Raw genomic sequence first — 16,060 nt, forward strand, 5'->3', positions numbered from 1 at the left:
TTGGCTTTTGAACGTCCTGTTTACTGGGGAGTCGTCATTGAGGGGATGGCAGTTCAGGGATGTTGCCGCCAGGTCCCCAGCACTGCCCCATCTGTCTAACAACTACTTACATAAATAAGTATAAAGGTCAATAGAAAACGAGTGTGCCTCCCAAGTGCTGGAAGACCATGTTAGAGCTTTGACTTCCAGAGGTGCTTTTCAGCCCCGTGGGCCAGGAGGCCAGTTACAGGTACAACAGTGCGTTGGGGCACCACGCACCTCGGGATGCTGGGGTCTTTGGTTTGGACAGGTTGTGAGCCTGTGGTGACAGCTAGCAGCCCCACCCACCCTGAGCATCTGGCCCAAGCCAGGCACTTCTCACAGCAGGGGCCGAGGGTGGGATGGGGGATACTCAAGAAAGGCAGCGCTGATACCCAAGCTGGTTTCCCTGCCCCTGAAAGCCCTTCTTGCCACCTCAGCTAAAATAAAGGGCAACTAAAAGGGTAAGGGGAGGACATGGGAAGTCCTGAGGCTGAGGTGGCACCAGAGGAGGAATGAGGTTGTGCTGGTCGCAGAGCTGGCACGGGATGTGGCTGCGGTTTTGGTCTGCAGGGTGTCAGCAGAGTTCTCCCAGGAGCAGAGGCAGGAGAGCAGCGTCAGCTCTCAGGCCAGTCCCATGGCGTCACTCCCTCCAGTCAGCATTTGAAGGGCCCCGACCAAGTGATGGGCCATAACGCTTCCAGACAGACACGCTGGCTCCAGCATTTGTCCACAGAGCAATCTGGTCCTCCCAGCACCACAGAAGCAGCTGCCTGGTCCCTGGCCTTGAGCCTGCTGGTGGCAGGAGGAGGCCTGCGAGCCCTGATTAGAGTCATTCATATGGTAATAGCCATGTCAGGCCCACACCCTGCACCCTGCAGCATCTGAACCGTGTTCTTTCAGGGTGTGGTTTACTTGTTACCTCCAGCGGCACCTCAGGAATCTTCCTTGCTGGCCAGAGGACCCAGTCTGGTTCTGACTCAGTGGGATCCAGCCATGTCACGTCACCTCTCTAGCCCTTACAAACCCAGTATCAGGAAAGAGCTGACACTACCTGGTCTCCAAGGCCCTTCAGATCTTCTACACTGGGCTTGGGTGGTGTACAACACCTCTCCTGTCTGGGAGGTCAGGACCTCCATGGTCGACCTCAGGCCCCTGCATAGCTCGGGGCTCCTCCAGCCAGCTGAGTACCATCCAATAAATAAACCTGGCAGCAGGCAAGTGGGTCAGCTCTGGGCCAGCCCCTGAAGAAGGTGAATCATGTTGTCCAGGCCCCAGAGGTAACCGTCCTCACGGTTACCCTCAGCCCAAGGCAGCCGGTGGCTGAGTGTCTGGTGGTCGGGCAGAGCCACTGTCTTGCCAAAGTCAATCATCCAAACCTTGGCCAGGCCAGTGCAGTCGTGCACAAAGAGAAGGGAGCTGCCCACCACCTGCAGGGAGACAGGCAGCAGTCAGGGACAGAGCAAGCATCACGAAGGTCCCATCCCCAAGGGGGCATCTGAGCAGGGTGGGTGACAGCATGAACTTGAGACAAGTTGCCTAGGTTCAAATCCTGGCTCTGCTACTCATTGGCTGTTATGCCTTGAGCAGGTGACCTAACTTCTCTGTGCCTCTGTCTCCTGATACACAAAGTGGGAATAATGGGGTAATAGTACCATTTACCTAAAAGGTTGCTGGGCATATTATATGTATGAATTAATCCACACAAAGCACTTAAAACAGGTGCCAATATAGCAAATGCACAGATGTTAACTGATATCCATTTTCAAGCTGAGTTACAAACTCAAATGCCTGTAGGATCCTGAATGGGTCAGGAGAGGCCCGTGGGGACTAAGAAAGTGGTTCACACCTTCTCTATGGAAAGAGTTAGCAACTACACAGCCTTGGCAGATTGCTGCTGGTAACCACAGGCAAGTGGCTTCCTTTCCCTGGGCCTCAGTTTCCTCATCTGTAGAATGGAGGTGATGACCACAGCCCTACCTGCTGGGGTTGTCCACAGCATTCCATGATCCGTGCACTTAGCAAGGGCCTGTGGGGCATGCCCACAGCCCTCAAAGATGCTGCTTTTGTTTTTCTAATTAGAAACAGTAGTTTCCTTGCCTTCACCTAACTCCATGTTTGCACAACCCTCCCTTTTCCTAACCTGGTTTGGAACCCCACAGCTGCCAGGGAGCCCAGGGAGCCCAGATGACAGGGGCCGATAGCAGGTGCCTGTCTCGAACAGGTGTCTGTGAGTAGAGGCAGATGCCACCCCACTCTGGGGGGCTGTTGGGATGTGGCAAGTGGCCCAGTGTTACCACGTCTCCCAGTGTACCAAGGGAAACTGGAAACCCTGATCTGGGTGTAAAGTCTCACATTTTAAATGCTGGCAACTCATCTTTTAAAATGTAAGTCACCGAGTGGATGACACCAAACACAAAGACAGATGAGATGTGTGCCCCCCAACCCTGGCCTCCTCTTTGCAACTTGTAAAGCACAAAGGCAGTGACAAGGTCAATGAAGGTGACTTCTGATAAGAAACGTGACGGTAACAGCTGGCACACATTGAGGGTTTCCTGTGGGCTACACGTTCCCTCTGTTAATCCACTTAACCTTCAGGTGGCCCAGGATGCAGCAGGTGCTCCTGACCCCATCCTGCAGGCCAGCAGACGGGCCTGCAGAGCTGGGGTCCAAACCCAGGCCAGCCGGACTTTCAGATCAGGGCTCTCCCAGAAGTCAGTGATACCAGAAGAAGGAGGTGAGCAGTGTTGGGTGGGGGTGTGGGAAGAGCCTGTACAGAGGAAGGGAGGAAAGGATGCAAGAGGTGCTATCACCATTTGCCAGACTCTCTGAGATAGCCCCAGAGTGATGAATGTTTCCGAAGAAACAGGCTGCAGAAGAGGGAGAGGGTGAGGGAGAGAGCCACTGAACAAGGAATGCAGATAACAATAACTGTAAAAAATTATGATTACAAAGTAACTGTAAGAGCTAGGAGTTAGCACTGGCCAGGTTGCTCAGTTGATCAGAACATCGTCCTGATACACCAAGGTTGCAGGTTCAATTCCCAGTCAGAGGACATACAAGATGCAACCAATGAATGCGTAAATACGGGGGACAAAAAAATCAATGTTTCTCCCTCTCCCTCTCAAAAACAAACAAAAAAGAGCTAGATGTTAAATGCACTTCCATGCTCCAAATGGCACTCAACAGTTGCTCGTCTCACGCCTCAGCAGCCCTGTGAGGAAGGTAGCATTGCTCCTTCCCACCTTAGTAGGAAACCAAGGCCTGAGAGGTCACATAGCTGAGAAGTCACATAGCAGAGCCAACCTCATCCCAGGCTGCTTGGCTCAAGTCCATGCTCCTCACTGACCCACCTCCCTGAAATCCCCTGTACTGCCTACTGTGAAAAAGCAGACCCCCAAATATGGAGTCTCATTTTAATTGCTTAATTCTTTCAGCAATTTCTCCTCAGTGTGACCTGGACCCCAACCCACCCCCACTTCACACACACACAGGGCCCTCTGCTCCCATGGCGGTGGGGCTCGCACCTCATGGGTCTCAAAGAAGGGGGAGTTCTCCAGAGCTTCACGAAGTTCTTCTAGGCGTGCCACGTACTTTCTCTGTTTGAGAGGGAGAGTTTCTTGGTTAGCATAGGGACTTTGGGGGCCCTTCCCCGCCTTGGGACCTGGCCTTATCCTATACCAGCTGTGGTGGGTAAGGGGAGCTGTGGGGAAAGTGGGAGGGGAGGTTGGATACATTGGGGTGGTGCAGACAGGGGTAAGGTTAGTAAATCACTGAATACCCATACTTCCTAGCAGCTCCTCCCACCCAGAGGTGGAGTCTGGCCCTGGCTGGGTAACTCAGTTGGTTAGAGCATCACCCCATGTGCCAAGGTTGTGGGTTTGATACCCAGTTAGGGCACATATAAGAATCAACCAATGAATGCATAAATAAGTGGAACAACAAATTAACATTTCTCTCTCTCTCTCAAATCACTAAAAATATTTTTAAAAAGTGGAGTCTGCTCCCCTTTAAGGTGTGGTTGGTTATGACTTGCTCTGGCTAAGAAACACAGCAGAAGTAATGGTGGCTTAGCCACCAAGAGGCCTTGCATTTTCACTTGTTCTCTTGGCCAGCTGCTTCCACTGTGATAACAAGCCCAGGTGAGCCTGCTGGATCATGAGAGACAAGTGGCCAAGTCACGATCCAAGACCACCAGACAAGTGGGCAGGGCCATCTGGACCAGCCAGCCCTGGCCAAGCCACCCGTGACCACAGATGGTGAGCAACACCAGCCAGTATCAGCCAACCTCGGCCCTGAGGAAAAGACCACCACTGGGGGCAACAACAATGGCAGTGGCCCTAAACTGCTAAATTTGGGGCATGGGTGTCCCACTCACCAGGATTCCACGATTCCCATCCACAAAGTCCTCCAACACCTTTGTCACCTGCTCCAGTTCCTGTGTCTTCTTGAAGTTGGTGTTGCAGGTCCCATCGGCTTTCTGCAGAGCAAGGGTTGAAGGCATAGTGTCATTACTTTCCTTCTCATGCCCAACACCAGCTAGCCTCAGGCACCTCCTGGGCCACCTACTGCCTCCATACTCACTTACTGTTCAGCAGAAGCCAACCCGCTTGCCCAGCTCAGATCAACCCAGCCCCAAAGCACACTCTGAGCAGCTAGTCCTTCCAAGTCTAACCTTGAACCCCCTGCTTGAGCCAGTCTAGTCAAGTGGGCTCTGGAAGGGGGTGAATCTGGCTTTGCACTGTGACTCTGCTACTTCCAAGCTGGGTGGCATTAAGTGAGTCACTTCACCTGACTCAACCTCAGTTTCCTTGTGTGAAAGATGGGAATTGTGTCGGTATCTACTTGCTAAAAGCTGGTGTGAGGATGAGAGGACATTGGGTATGTAGAATGCTTGGCACATAGCAAGCAAGCACTCAGTAAATGAGGCTAATGTTCTTTTTCATGTCTGAGAGGGGCACAGAGAGCCACCTGAGTCACACAACTGTGCTGTGCCAGTTGGTCACTACTAACATGGAGGTAACAAGACAGACACAGTCAGATGAGGGAGCAGATACTGAAGAAGAGCATCACGAAAGGAGATAAGAATAATGAAGGAGTACAGGAAGTTATGAGGAGGTAAAGAGAGGGTTCTCATCTAGTAGGAAGGGCTTCCCAAGGAAGTGAAATTTAAAAGGAGACAGGAAAAGACTGGGAGCCAACCAGGGGAACAGGACCCTTTCAAGGAAATAAAGTGCTTCACTGCGGCCTGAAGGTGGGCAGGGAGGAAGAGAGGGATGAAAGATGAGGCTAGACCCTGGAGGGCCCTCTAGGCCAGGGAACGTCTCTTGAGGGCCCTAGGGAGCCATGGAGGGGTTTCAAATAGGAGAATGACATAGCTGGATAAACAACTTATATCCGGCAAGGCTGTGGGGAAACAGGACCTCTCACACATTGCTGGTGGGAAGCACAGTGGTACAGCACCTACAGAAGGGTGGCATTCTCTAGCAACATTCCCAGCGCACTTCATATTTGATCTAGTAGTCCTGCTTTTGGGAGTCTGGTCCACAGCTAAACCTCCACACTTGTAAACTGCACCACCAAGATGTTTTTGTAATGGAAAACATGGAAACAATCCAGGTAGCCATCAATAGGGCACTGTGGCACATCCACAAAGAGCTATTGCAGTTGAAAGAAAGAATGAAAGAAAGGGAAGGAAGGAAGGAAGGAAGGAAGGAAGGAAGGAAGGAAGGAAGGAAGGAAGGAAGGAAGGAAGGAAGGAAAAAGGAGGGGGGAAGGGAAGGAGGGAGGGAGGGAGGAAGAAAGGGAAAAGGAAAGAAAAGAGACTCTATGGAATGATATAGAAAACTCTCTAGGACAATGCTGCCCTTTGGGTAAGAAAGGGAGGAAATGTGGGGACATGCCATGCAGCTGTGTGTATCTGCAGGAAGAAATGTAAGACGCTGATAGAGCGGTGCCCTGTGAACAGGGAGGGGCAAAGGGACAGAATGGGAATGACACCAGTGGGGTTGGGGGAGAGATTTTTCCTATACCCCCTTTTATAATATTATTTTGACTTTTGAACAGTGTGAATACTTATTCAAACAATTAGATTTAATTTACAAAAAGAAAGCAAGCACCCTGGCTGGTTTCCAAAAGGTCACAGGTTTGACACCCAGTCAGGGCATGTGCAGGAGGCAACCGATTGATGTTTCTCTCTCTCTGTTTCTCCCTCCCTTCCCTCCTCTCTAGAATCAATACAAAAAATTTTTTAAAGAAGGAAGAAAGGAAGAAGAAAATCTTTCTCCATAAGGGGGAAGGGGTCCCGCTCTAGCTGCTGTACTGGATGATGCAACTGAGGAGGCTGGGGAAGGGAAGACGGAGCCAGGCCCAGACAGGGCCGAAGGGAGGGAAGACGATGGAATTGGGGTGCTCAGAGAGAGAAACAAAACTCGGTCGCTGATGGATGTGGGGATGAGGGAAGCAAGACCTTTCCTGGCCCGATCTTGTCATCCTCTGCAGTCTCCTGCACTCCCTCCATATCTTGCTTTTGTCCAATTTCCCTGACACCCCTGCTCCCCAAGAAGCCCTACCTAGGCCTAGTTCCCAGACCTCCAGTGACAGGCTAGCAGCTCCTGGACCTCACCTTGATGCCCTCAATCCGGAAGCCCAGGGTGGAGGTCGAGCTCACGGTCTCCCTCCACTGCATGTAGCGAGGCTTGGTGACAGCCCCCTGGGCATGCTCCTCAGGGGTGGGGGCCCCGGGGTCCACAGCCACCATCTTCTCATACATGTCCTTCCGGGGCCGGGGCCGTTCTCGAGCCTTCACCAGCTCCTCCTCCAGGTAGGTCCTGGGACACAGAGAATGGGACAAAGTAGGCATTTCCTAAACACAAAGCTACTAACCATAATGAAAAAAATTGACAAACTGGACTAAATTAAAAGTACTGTGTTATCAAAAGACAATATTAAGAGAGTGAAATGGGAGGTTGGAGACGTGTGTGTAGGTATATGTGCATCTCCAGCAAAGGACTTGCACCCAGAACATATAAAGAATTTGAAACCAAAAAGAAGACAAGGGTATAGTGGGGATAAGTGGTGATGGACAGAGACCTGACTTGGAGTGGTGAAGGCACCATGCAGTGTGCAGATGTGGTGTGAAACTGTGCACCTGAAACCTGTATAATTTTGTTAACCAGTGTCACCTCAATAAATTCAATAAAAAGAAAAAAGAAGAAGAAAGAGGGGGAAAAGGCATAGGGGACTAAATAGTAATGGGAAAAATATGCAGTAAAAAGGGCCCTGGCTGGTGTGACTCAGTGGACTGAGTGCCAGCCTGCAACCCAAAGGGTCGCCGGTTTGATTCCCAGGCAGGGCACACGCCTGGGTTGCGGACCAGGTCCCTGGTAGGGGACATGTGAGAGGCAACCACACACTGATGTTTCTATCCCTCTCTCCCTCCCTCCCTTCCCCTCTGTCTAAAAATAAAGAAAGAAAGAAAGAAGTAGGAGAAAGAAAAAAGCCCAAGAGGAAATTGGGCAAAATATTCCAACAGGCACTTTTCAAATAGCCAATCAATGCTCAACACTTCTTTGGTCATCAAAAAACCAGAAATAAAGTCAAAATGAAACACTCACCAGAATGCCTAAAATTAATTAGATAGGTAATACCAAGTGGTGATGAGAAGATGGAACAACTGGAACTCTCACACACTGCTGGTAGGAATGTGTGTACAACCACTTTAAAGATTTTATTTATTTATTTTTAAAGAGGGGGAGGGAGGGAGAAAAAGAGGGAGGGAAATCTGTGGTTCCCTCTAGAGCACCCCCTACTGGGAACCTGGCCCTCAACCCAGGCATGTGCCCTGCCTGGGAATCAAACCGGCAACCCTTTGGGTTGCAGGCTGGCACTCAGTCCACTGAGTCACAGCAGCCAGGGCTGTGCAACCACTTTACAGGTTGACTTGGCCCTATCTTCAAAAATGCCCACCCTGACCCTCCACTTGTGCCTCATGGCTGTGCCTGACCACACCTGCTGCCCATCTTGCAGTCCATGATTGAAGGGCCCTCGAAGTCCGCCAGGAGATCTTCCATCTGGTTGAAGGCCTGCCCGTCCTTCTGCACCATGCCATAATAGGTTGGCACGAAAGGCCGCAGGGGGTCATTCATCAGCTGCTCCAAGCTGCGCTGCTCACACTGACAGAAACGCTTTAGAATCCGACCATCTTCTCCAGCCTGGAAGTTCCCTGTGAGCAGCACAGTCAGTGAGAGGGTCAGAAACTGTGTGAGCAAGAGCACCCCTATCTCCTGTAGGCATCAGGCTGGCCACTGTCATTGTGCTGACTCTTCTGCAATACTTTCTCCCGCTCCCTGCGACTCTCAAAATCTTCACTGGGGCTGCAAGGCAAGGGCCCGTTTCTACTCTTTGCTTAAACACAGTCCTCTTCACAGCAGATTGTGCCCTCATTTACTTTGTAATTTTGGGTTGCGTGCTCAGAATCAGCTGTGGGAATTTTTGTGCAATCTAAGTGGAGAGCTGGACTGGCTAGAGCAGTTATGCATTTTCTTCTGCCTGAAGTCCCAGTTGCTAATGACTGAGGCCTATCAAAGTTAATTTACAAATCTGGCATTTCCTGGACCATGCACATAGTGAAGATTAGAATTACAATTCTTATTGAGGTGAATTGTATTTCCAGATTATACTTTCAAAAGATGGTACAATAATAACTCCTGTCCCACATACTCTTCTAGAATTTTTCCATTCCCCAGCAAGAAGTGGAATCTCCTTCTTCTCCCCTAGGTTATAAAAAGAGGTGCAGCTTCCAGTGTGTTGGCAGAGATACTTTGCAGTCTTTGCAGTCTTGACCTGCTATTTAAGAAATCTTGCTACTTGAGGTCACCATAGTGTGAGGAAGCCCAAGCAGCTACATGGAGAAGCCACACGTAAGCTTTCCAGCCAGCAGTCCCCACTGAGACACAGCCAACAGTCTGCCACAGTCACCAGGCAAGTGACTGAATGACCCTCCAAAGGTTTCCAGCTTGCAGCCTGCAGCCTGCCCAGCTGAGTTCCCAGATATCGTGGAGCAGCAGTAAGCCACCCCTGCCACGCCCTGTCTGATGCCCTAACCCCAAACTCTGTGAATGTAATAAAATGGTAGTTTTATTTCACTAAGTTTTGGTTTTTACCTACCACTAAGTTTTGAGCATTCTGTTTGCTTGTTTGGTTTTAAACTCAGTAATAGAAACTAGGACACACATTGATACCAGGCCTGTGTTTACAGTTTCGGGGGGGCCTTGCCTTTTCTCTGACTCAGATCTACACATGAACAAAGCAAACGGGTTCCCCTCCTGTCTCTCTCTGCAGGTGGGCATGGTGTGTTGAGTCCAGCCCACTGCGCCTTCTTGTAAATAAAGTCTTAGTGGGACACAGATGCACTCACTTGTGTATTATCTACGGCGGCTTTCATACTGCCACCAAGAGCTGAGTAGTCTACTTATTATCTAGCCCTTCACAAAAGACGCTGTCTGTGAGGCATATGCTGTGCATTGTGCCGCTATGTGCAGCAGGTGCTGTGCCAGGCCCTGGAGAAAACATTATTACAGTTGTGGGTTGTCGGGGGCCTCCTGAACTCTGGACACAGGGTGAGGACAGGGAATAACAATATCCATATATGAGGGGCCTATGTCTCAGTCTCAATATATGTTTTGATAATAACCCTTCAGTTAACTCTGCAAGGGAGGGACAATTATCTCCATGTTACAGATAAGGACACTGAGGCCCAGTGAGGGAAAGTAAGTTGCCCAGGGTCACCCACAAATAAAGAGCAGAACTAGGATGTAAGCCCAGCCCACTTGTCTCTAGGGTAGAGAACACACACACACACACACACACCCCAACACCAACACTGGAATCACAGGGAAGAGCCCTCAACCCTGATGTATAAATGGCCCAGCCCAGGACTAAGCACTTGCAGTAACAACCCCAATAGATGGGACTTGCACAAAGCCCATTTTACAGATGGGGAAACGGAACTACAGCAAGCCCCTCTGCAGCTTTCTGTCCCAGCCCAGGCATCCCTGCCCAGCCCTGTCCACCCTGCCATCCACTGCCCCCTGCTCTCACCAGCATGTCCGGAGAGCTGGACCCAAGGGTAGTGTTTTCTAAAGGAGACCACAAAGGGCGAATACTTCAGAACTGTCTTCAGCTTCTTCCAAGGTTTGTTCTGTGTGGGGCAGAGCAGGGTAGGGTCAGGATGAGTCCGGGGAGAGAAGGGGATGCAGGTAGTGCCAGGAGAGGGCAAGAAGGTGGACCTGCAGCCTTTCCAAGGCCGGGGGCTTCCTGGAGCACTGCTCCCAGGCTCGTTGGGTTGAGCCAAGCCCACTAGTCCAGCAATCACAGACTCTCCTAGAGGCCTCCACAAAGGCGGGGAAGAGTGTCCATTTCTCCCTGTCATCACTTCCTTCCTATCTGAGTCTCTTGGCCCTTCTCCAATGAGTAAAGACAGGTCAGGTTCTGTTGCAGTAACAAGCAACCCTCAATCCTCCCCGCCATGCATATACACACACCAAAAACTTGAAAGCCTCATCTCTGTCCCCAAACAGAGTCAGACCTTCCCAGGATAATGACAGAGGCAGGCGTTGATGGATGGAGGCCAAATCACAGAAAGAAAAGAAACTGAGACAGATGACAGAGTGATGACAGAGACAGAGGGACATGGACAAAGAGACTGCAGCAGTCGTGAGAGCTGCTCACCAGCCCTCCCCCTCACAGGCATGTCCCTGTTCTCTCACACGTAGGGGTGTTGATTTGCTGTGGCCAGGGACACACAAGCAGAAGTGTCACTTTTGGGTGGAAGCCTTAAAGCCAGCGCGTGACTCTCCATGTTCTTTTCCCTGTTGTGAAAAGGGTGGAAGAGAAATGGAGGCTTCCTCAGCCCCTCGCCCACCACTGATCACGGTCACTGTGAAGTGTGAACAAGAACCATCCTTTGTTGTTCCAAATCACTCAGTTTTGGGGTTTTGTTACTGCAGCAAATCCTGACATATTCTGGATAACAGACAGACACAGAGTTACTAAAAGAGAAATACAGAAGGACAGAATGGGAGACACAGATACTAAGTAATGACAGAAAAAGAGAAAGACAGAAGCAGAGAACAACAGAGAGACAGAGAAAGCAACAAAACCAGGGAAGCAAACAGGAAACAAGGATTTAGTTGTTTCATGTTGACTCAACCAAGAACTTCTAGGGACTGGGTGTCTGACTCTGGTGCACGCATGCGTATCCACACAGAGCAGAATTCATTCTTCGCTCTAAGCGTAGGGCAGGCCCTTAGCAGGTAGGGAGAATGGGTCATCTCCAGGGAAGGAAGCTGTGTGGCCTGTTCTTCCTACCCCCCACCATCCCAGGGTCAAGGCCACACTCTCGCCCACCCCCTCAGAGCCCAGCTACCAGCAGACATCTAATCGAGGTGGAAAGGTCAGGCAAAGTCATGGTGTTAAACTGCAGGATTCAGGAAGAGCTTATTCCCTACCCCCTCCAGCTGCCGGGAGTGGAGAGGAGGTGATTAATAGAGGTTCCTGTTTACTAAGCACCTGGAACATTCCAGGCTTAATGACAAAGACTCAGTGTCATAACCTACTTAATCCTAAACACACAATCCCAGGAGAATTGTTGACTGTATGGAGGAAGAAACAGAGGCTCAGAGGGGTAAAGTCACTTGCCTAAATCATACAGTTCTACCTTTGGCCTGACCCCCTGACCTGGACTTACCCAGCACACCCCCACTACACCCCTGCTAGACAACAAGCTCTGAGGGCAGGGACTGTGTCCCAGCCCATGGACCAGCACACAAAAGGTACTCAAAAAATGTTGCTTGGGTTGAAGGAGGTTGGTTGAAACCTTTTTTTTTATTATAAGCAGATTCAGTATCTTCTCTTTTTGCTTAGATCTGATGGCTAATCTGGGCTCCCTCAGATGGTCTCATGATGCCCCCTCCTCCATGAAGCCCTCTGATACCCCAGGTCTGGCCAGTCACCTCCTCTGGACTCCCACACCCCCCTGGTCTTCTTCCATCTCAGCCCTGACCGCTCTGAGCTGTCACAGACTGGCGACAGGTCTGTCTCCTCCACGGCCCCGGGAGCTCCATGAGGGCAGTGTCTCAATCACTGCTCTGTCCCTAGCAAAGCCAACATAGCGCCAGACATAACAGAGGCTCAGGGACTGTCTGTTGTCTGATTAGGAGGGTGAAATGAATGTAGGAAAGGAGGAAAGAGGGAAGGAAGAAACTAGCTGGACCTTTAAGGTCAAATGGAATTTCAAAATGAAGAGAGACGGAAGTGGGGCTATTCTCCACAGCAAGCAGCTTGAGCAATGCATGGAGGCAGGATGGCGCAGGGTGTTCGAGGAACAGTGTGTACTCCGGCTTTGTTACAATAGTGGGGTGGGGGGTGAAGGGAAGCTGAACATGGTAAGAGGCCTGGAGACAGGAAGCTCTGAACACAGGACTGAACTCCTGATCGCTATCAGGAAGGCCCTGGGGAATCATCAGAGGCACTGAAGCAGGCAAAGTTCAAAAGTTATCAGAGGTGGGCCATGAAGGTTATGGAAGGATGAGAGAATACTGGAGAGAGGGAGACCTTGGGGGTAAGTAAGTTAGGGACAGATCCGCACACCTCGGAGGTTAAAAATAACTGGATTTTAAACTCAGCCAGAACTGAATTAGAATCCTCGGTTCTGGATCCAATCAGACTTGGCCAACCCTGAGCAAGTGACTTTACCTCTCTGAGCCTCAGTTTCCTCATCTGTAAAATGGAAGTAATAATAATCCCAACCTCATAGTGCTGCCATAGGAAAAGAGTTAACACATATAAAGCACTTAGAAAAGTGCCTCAGTAAGGGTCTGAAACCTTAGCTCTGTGTCTTCCAAGGTGTGTGACTTTGGAGACCTGTCTTAACTGCTCTGTGCCTCAGTCTCCTCATCTATAAAATGAGGTGATAACAGCATCTACCTCTTAGGGCTGCTGTGAGAATTAAAGGAGTTAATATAGCAAGGTTAACACAGGGCTGAGCATGAATGGATTTTTTTTTTCCCACATTTCCAGCTTAGCTGCTCTGAGATGCCAAGGAGGTAAGAGAGCAGGCAAAGGGAATGGCAATGGCAGACAGCCCACAGGTCAACTCCCTTGCTCCGGCATAGGCAGGCTGAGGCAGGTTTGCCTCTCACATCTGTGGCCACATGTGTGAGCACACACCTAAGGGAGGCATGCAGGGTGAGGAAGGCTCAGGGTGGACTCCAGCCAGGGGCCCCACAGCAATGGGAAGACCCATCGGGCAGACCCACAGGAGGCTCCCACATCTGAATCTTCGCTCTCTCCTGAACCTGCCCTGCCAACCCTCCTGAATCACCAGGCTAGAACCGCACCCATGGTGGGGTGAGGATAGAGGAGGTAAACAAGAGTATACCTAGGCCCCCTGGGAAGTTGGGGAACAATGTGATGACTGGAGGATCCCTGGTTACATTCAGGGGGTCCCTCAGCATTTTGGGTTTACACAGCCCTTTGTGAATCTGATCAAAGCTGGGGGCTCACTCCCAACAAAAGCGAATGGGCTAAAGTTGGTGAAGGCACAGAACACCTTAAGGCAGCCACAGGCACCAAACTAGGAAATTTGGGGTAGAAAGTCCACCTTTTCTACTCCCCTAAACTAGTGGTCTTCAGATTTTGGGGTCACACATCCCGGTCCAGAGGATCCAACAGAAGTCATAGATCTTTGCTGGAAAAAAAAAATGTGTGTATATACACGCAGACTCACACCATCATAGGATTCCTGGGTGGCATGAAGTTGGCCAGTGGCCACCCATTTGAGACTGCAGGACTGGACACAGTAGATGAGGGGGAAAGAGGAGGCAGTGGGTGAGGGGGTAGGAAGATTAGGAGGAGGGTGCCTGGAGTAGGTTAGTAACCCAGCTGTCAGAGGGAGGAGGTAAGTGGATGGAAGAGGTGTCTGGAGATGAAATTGCTGGTAGTTGTTAGAGAACTTCTCAAAGGAAAGGCAGGGGGACAAGGGGTCTGAGAGGATGTGGCTTAAGGGCAGGATGGGTCCCACTCACCCCAGACCTGTCCTCGGGGTCGCTGGCACCTCCACCCCCGGCCACCACGTCATCCTCAGACTCGTCGAAAGAAGAGGCGGAGGAGAAGCCGCCACTGCCCACCTCAACCTGGGAGAGGGGTCCCACTGGCTGAGCCTCAGGCTCAGGGGTTTCAGGAGTGATGATGAGGCGGGGCACAGGGATCATGGAGCTATACTCCAGGTGAGAGTACAGGTGAGTCACCAACTCCCCAGGTTCTCGTTCTGCTAATGGGCCATCTTGGCTGGGGTCCCCCAAAAGGCAGTTTGTCCCAGGCTCTGTCTGGGGTCCATGAGTCTCTTGTGTCTGTGTACCATCAGTGCCAGTCTGTGCCCAGGAGCCATCAGTAGTTTGTTGTGTTGGGAAACCATCAGTGCCAACCTGTTTCCAGGCTGTTTCACTATCCTGTTGTATCTGGGAGCCATCAGTGTAAGACTCTGCCCAGGGGTCTTCAGGATCCTGCTGTGTTCTGGAGACATCGATGTTCAGTTCTCTCCAGGAACCATCAACACTTGGCTCTGTTGAGGGACAGGCCCCCTCTGACCGAGTCCGAAGGCTGGACCTCTTCTGGTAGGTAGACCGGTTATCAGCCCAGGGCTTGGACCTCTCTGGCTGGGTCTGTGACCCATGTATTTCTAACTCTGTCCATGGCCCATCAACGCCTGGCTGTGTCCAGGGTCTGGCCCTCTCTGGCTGACACTGAAGATCGGACTTGCGTGGATCAGTACAAAATCCATCTGCCCCAGTCTCCGTCCAGGGCCCGGCTGTCTCCAGCTCTGACCAGTGGCTCCTCCTTTCTGGATGTGTCCTGGGGCTGGACCTGTCTGGCCCCGTCTTTTGGCTGGGCCGCTCCGTCTCCGCTCGGAGGCCAGCTGCTTCAGGATCAGCCTGTCTGTCTGTGCCCTGTTCAGGCCCGAGGCCGGCCCTCTCGCGTTCGGAATGAAGGCAGGACCCCTTGGTCCAGGCCTGGGGCCCGCCCCCCTCCGGCCTCCCCGCCGGGCCCCCGGCACCGGGTCCTGGTCTCTGCTGCCCGGGCTGCCGCCGCCGCCCCCCTCGCGGCGCCTTCAGCCCCATGCCGGTCGACCCCGGCAGCTTCCCGGCCTCGGCCTCGTTCAGACTCCCCCGGCACGGGCAGCGCCTCATGCCCGCTCCCTTGGTTCGGATTTCGGCCCAAATCGTCCCCTCCTGGCCCTTTAAATCCCACGAGGGGTGTGGTTGCGGAGCCCCGACAGGCAGGTTCCGGCCCGCGGATCTCCAGCCCACCAGGCCAAGCAGTGGTTAACCGATACTCCCCCTCCGGGGCGGGGCGGGGCGGGGCGGGGCGGGGAGGCCTGAGGCTCCGCCTAACAGGACGTGGCGTAAGGGGCGGGTCTTTCCTGTCCCTGCCCCCTCCCCTTGAGCTCCGTGGATTCCCAGCACTTGGTACTCCTCTGGGGTGGGTCTGGGGTTCTAGCTGAGGGGCCGTGAGGCCCCTCCCTATATCCCTGCGATTAAGCTAACCTCCTTACACCCTCGAGTGGCCAATTTAGCCTCCTTACAACTTGGAGACGGGTCTAACAGCGGGCCCTTTCTTCCACAGGGCAGGGACGATGTTCCAAAGATTGGGGAATCCCAAGGACGTGTGTTCAAACCGCCTCTCCCACTTCCTAGCTGTGTTACCTTGAACGAGTGACTTACACTGCCTACCAGGGCTCAGTTTTGTCATCTGTAAAATAAGGATACATAATATTATTTGATTGTTTCGAAAAATGTGTGTTCAGCCTAGGCTGGTGTAGCTCAGTTGATTGAGCACTGGCTGGTGAACTGAAGGATCACCGGTCGATTCCCAGTTGTTTGGTTCATGCCTGGGTTGCGGGCCGGGTCCCCGTAGGAGGCGCGCGAGAGGCAACCACAAATTGATGTTTCTCTCCCTCTCTCCCTATCTAAAAGTAAATAAA

General features: G+C 51.8%; 1 protein-coding gene across 1 annotated transcript; it reads right to left on the reverse strand.

The window, feature by feature from the left end:
* Nucleotides 1-15,402, reverse strand: ITPKC (inositol-trisphosphate 3-kinase C). The gene is made up of 7 exons (XM_045846666.1): nucleotides 14,106-15,402; nucleotides 10,120-10,219; nucleotides 8,029-8,242; nucleotides 6,644-6,848; nucleotides 4,397-4,498; nucleotides 3,546-3,617; nucleotides 1-1,448 (listed from the first exon to the last, which is right to left on the reverse strand). Exons 1-7 carry the CDS (start codon nucleotides 15,264-15,266, stop codon nucleotides 1,245-1,247), a joined length of 2,058 nt encoding a protein of 685 aa, XP_045702622.1. The 5' UTR covers nucleotides 15,267-15,402; the 3' UTR covers nucleotides 1-1,244.
* Nucleotides 15,403-16,060: the final 658 nt, after the last annotated feature.

This window comes from Phyllostomus hastatus, unplaced genomic scaffold, assembly GCF_019186645.2.
Source record: "Phyllostomus hastatus isolate PE091 unplaced genomic scaffold, TTU_PhHast_1.1 phas_contig_5, whole genome shotgun sequence".
Taxonomy (NCBI): Eukaryota; Metazoa; Chordata; class Mammalia; order Chiroptera; family Phyllostomidae; genus Phyllostomus; species Phyllostomus hastatus.

Excerpts from the sequence above, each read along its gene's own strand:
- ITPKC (XM_045846666.1), bottom strand. The coding sequence starts at position 15,266 with ATGAGGCGCTGCCCGTGCCGGGGGAGTCTGAACGAGGCCGAGGCCGGG. Across the intron at positions 4,499-6,643 it reads TCCGGATTGAGGGCATCAAG|AAAGCCGATGGGACCTGCAA; the intron begins GTGAGGTCCAGG and ends CTTGCTCTGCAG. Across the intron at positions 1,449-3,545 it reads CCTTCTTTGAGACCCATGAG|GTGGTGGGCAGCTCCCTTCT; the intron begins GTGCGAGCCCCA and ends GTCTCCCTGCAG.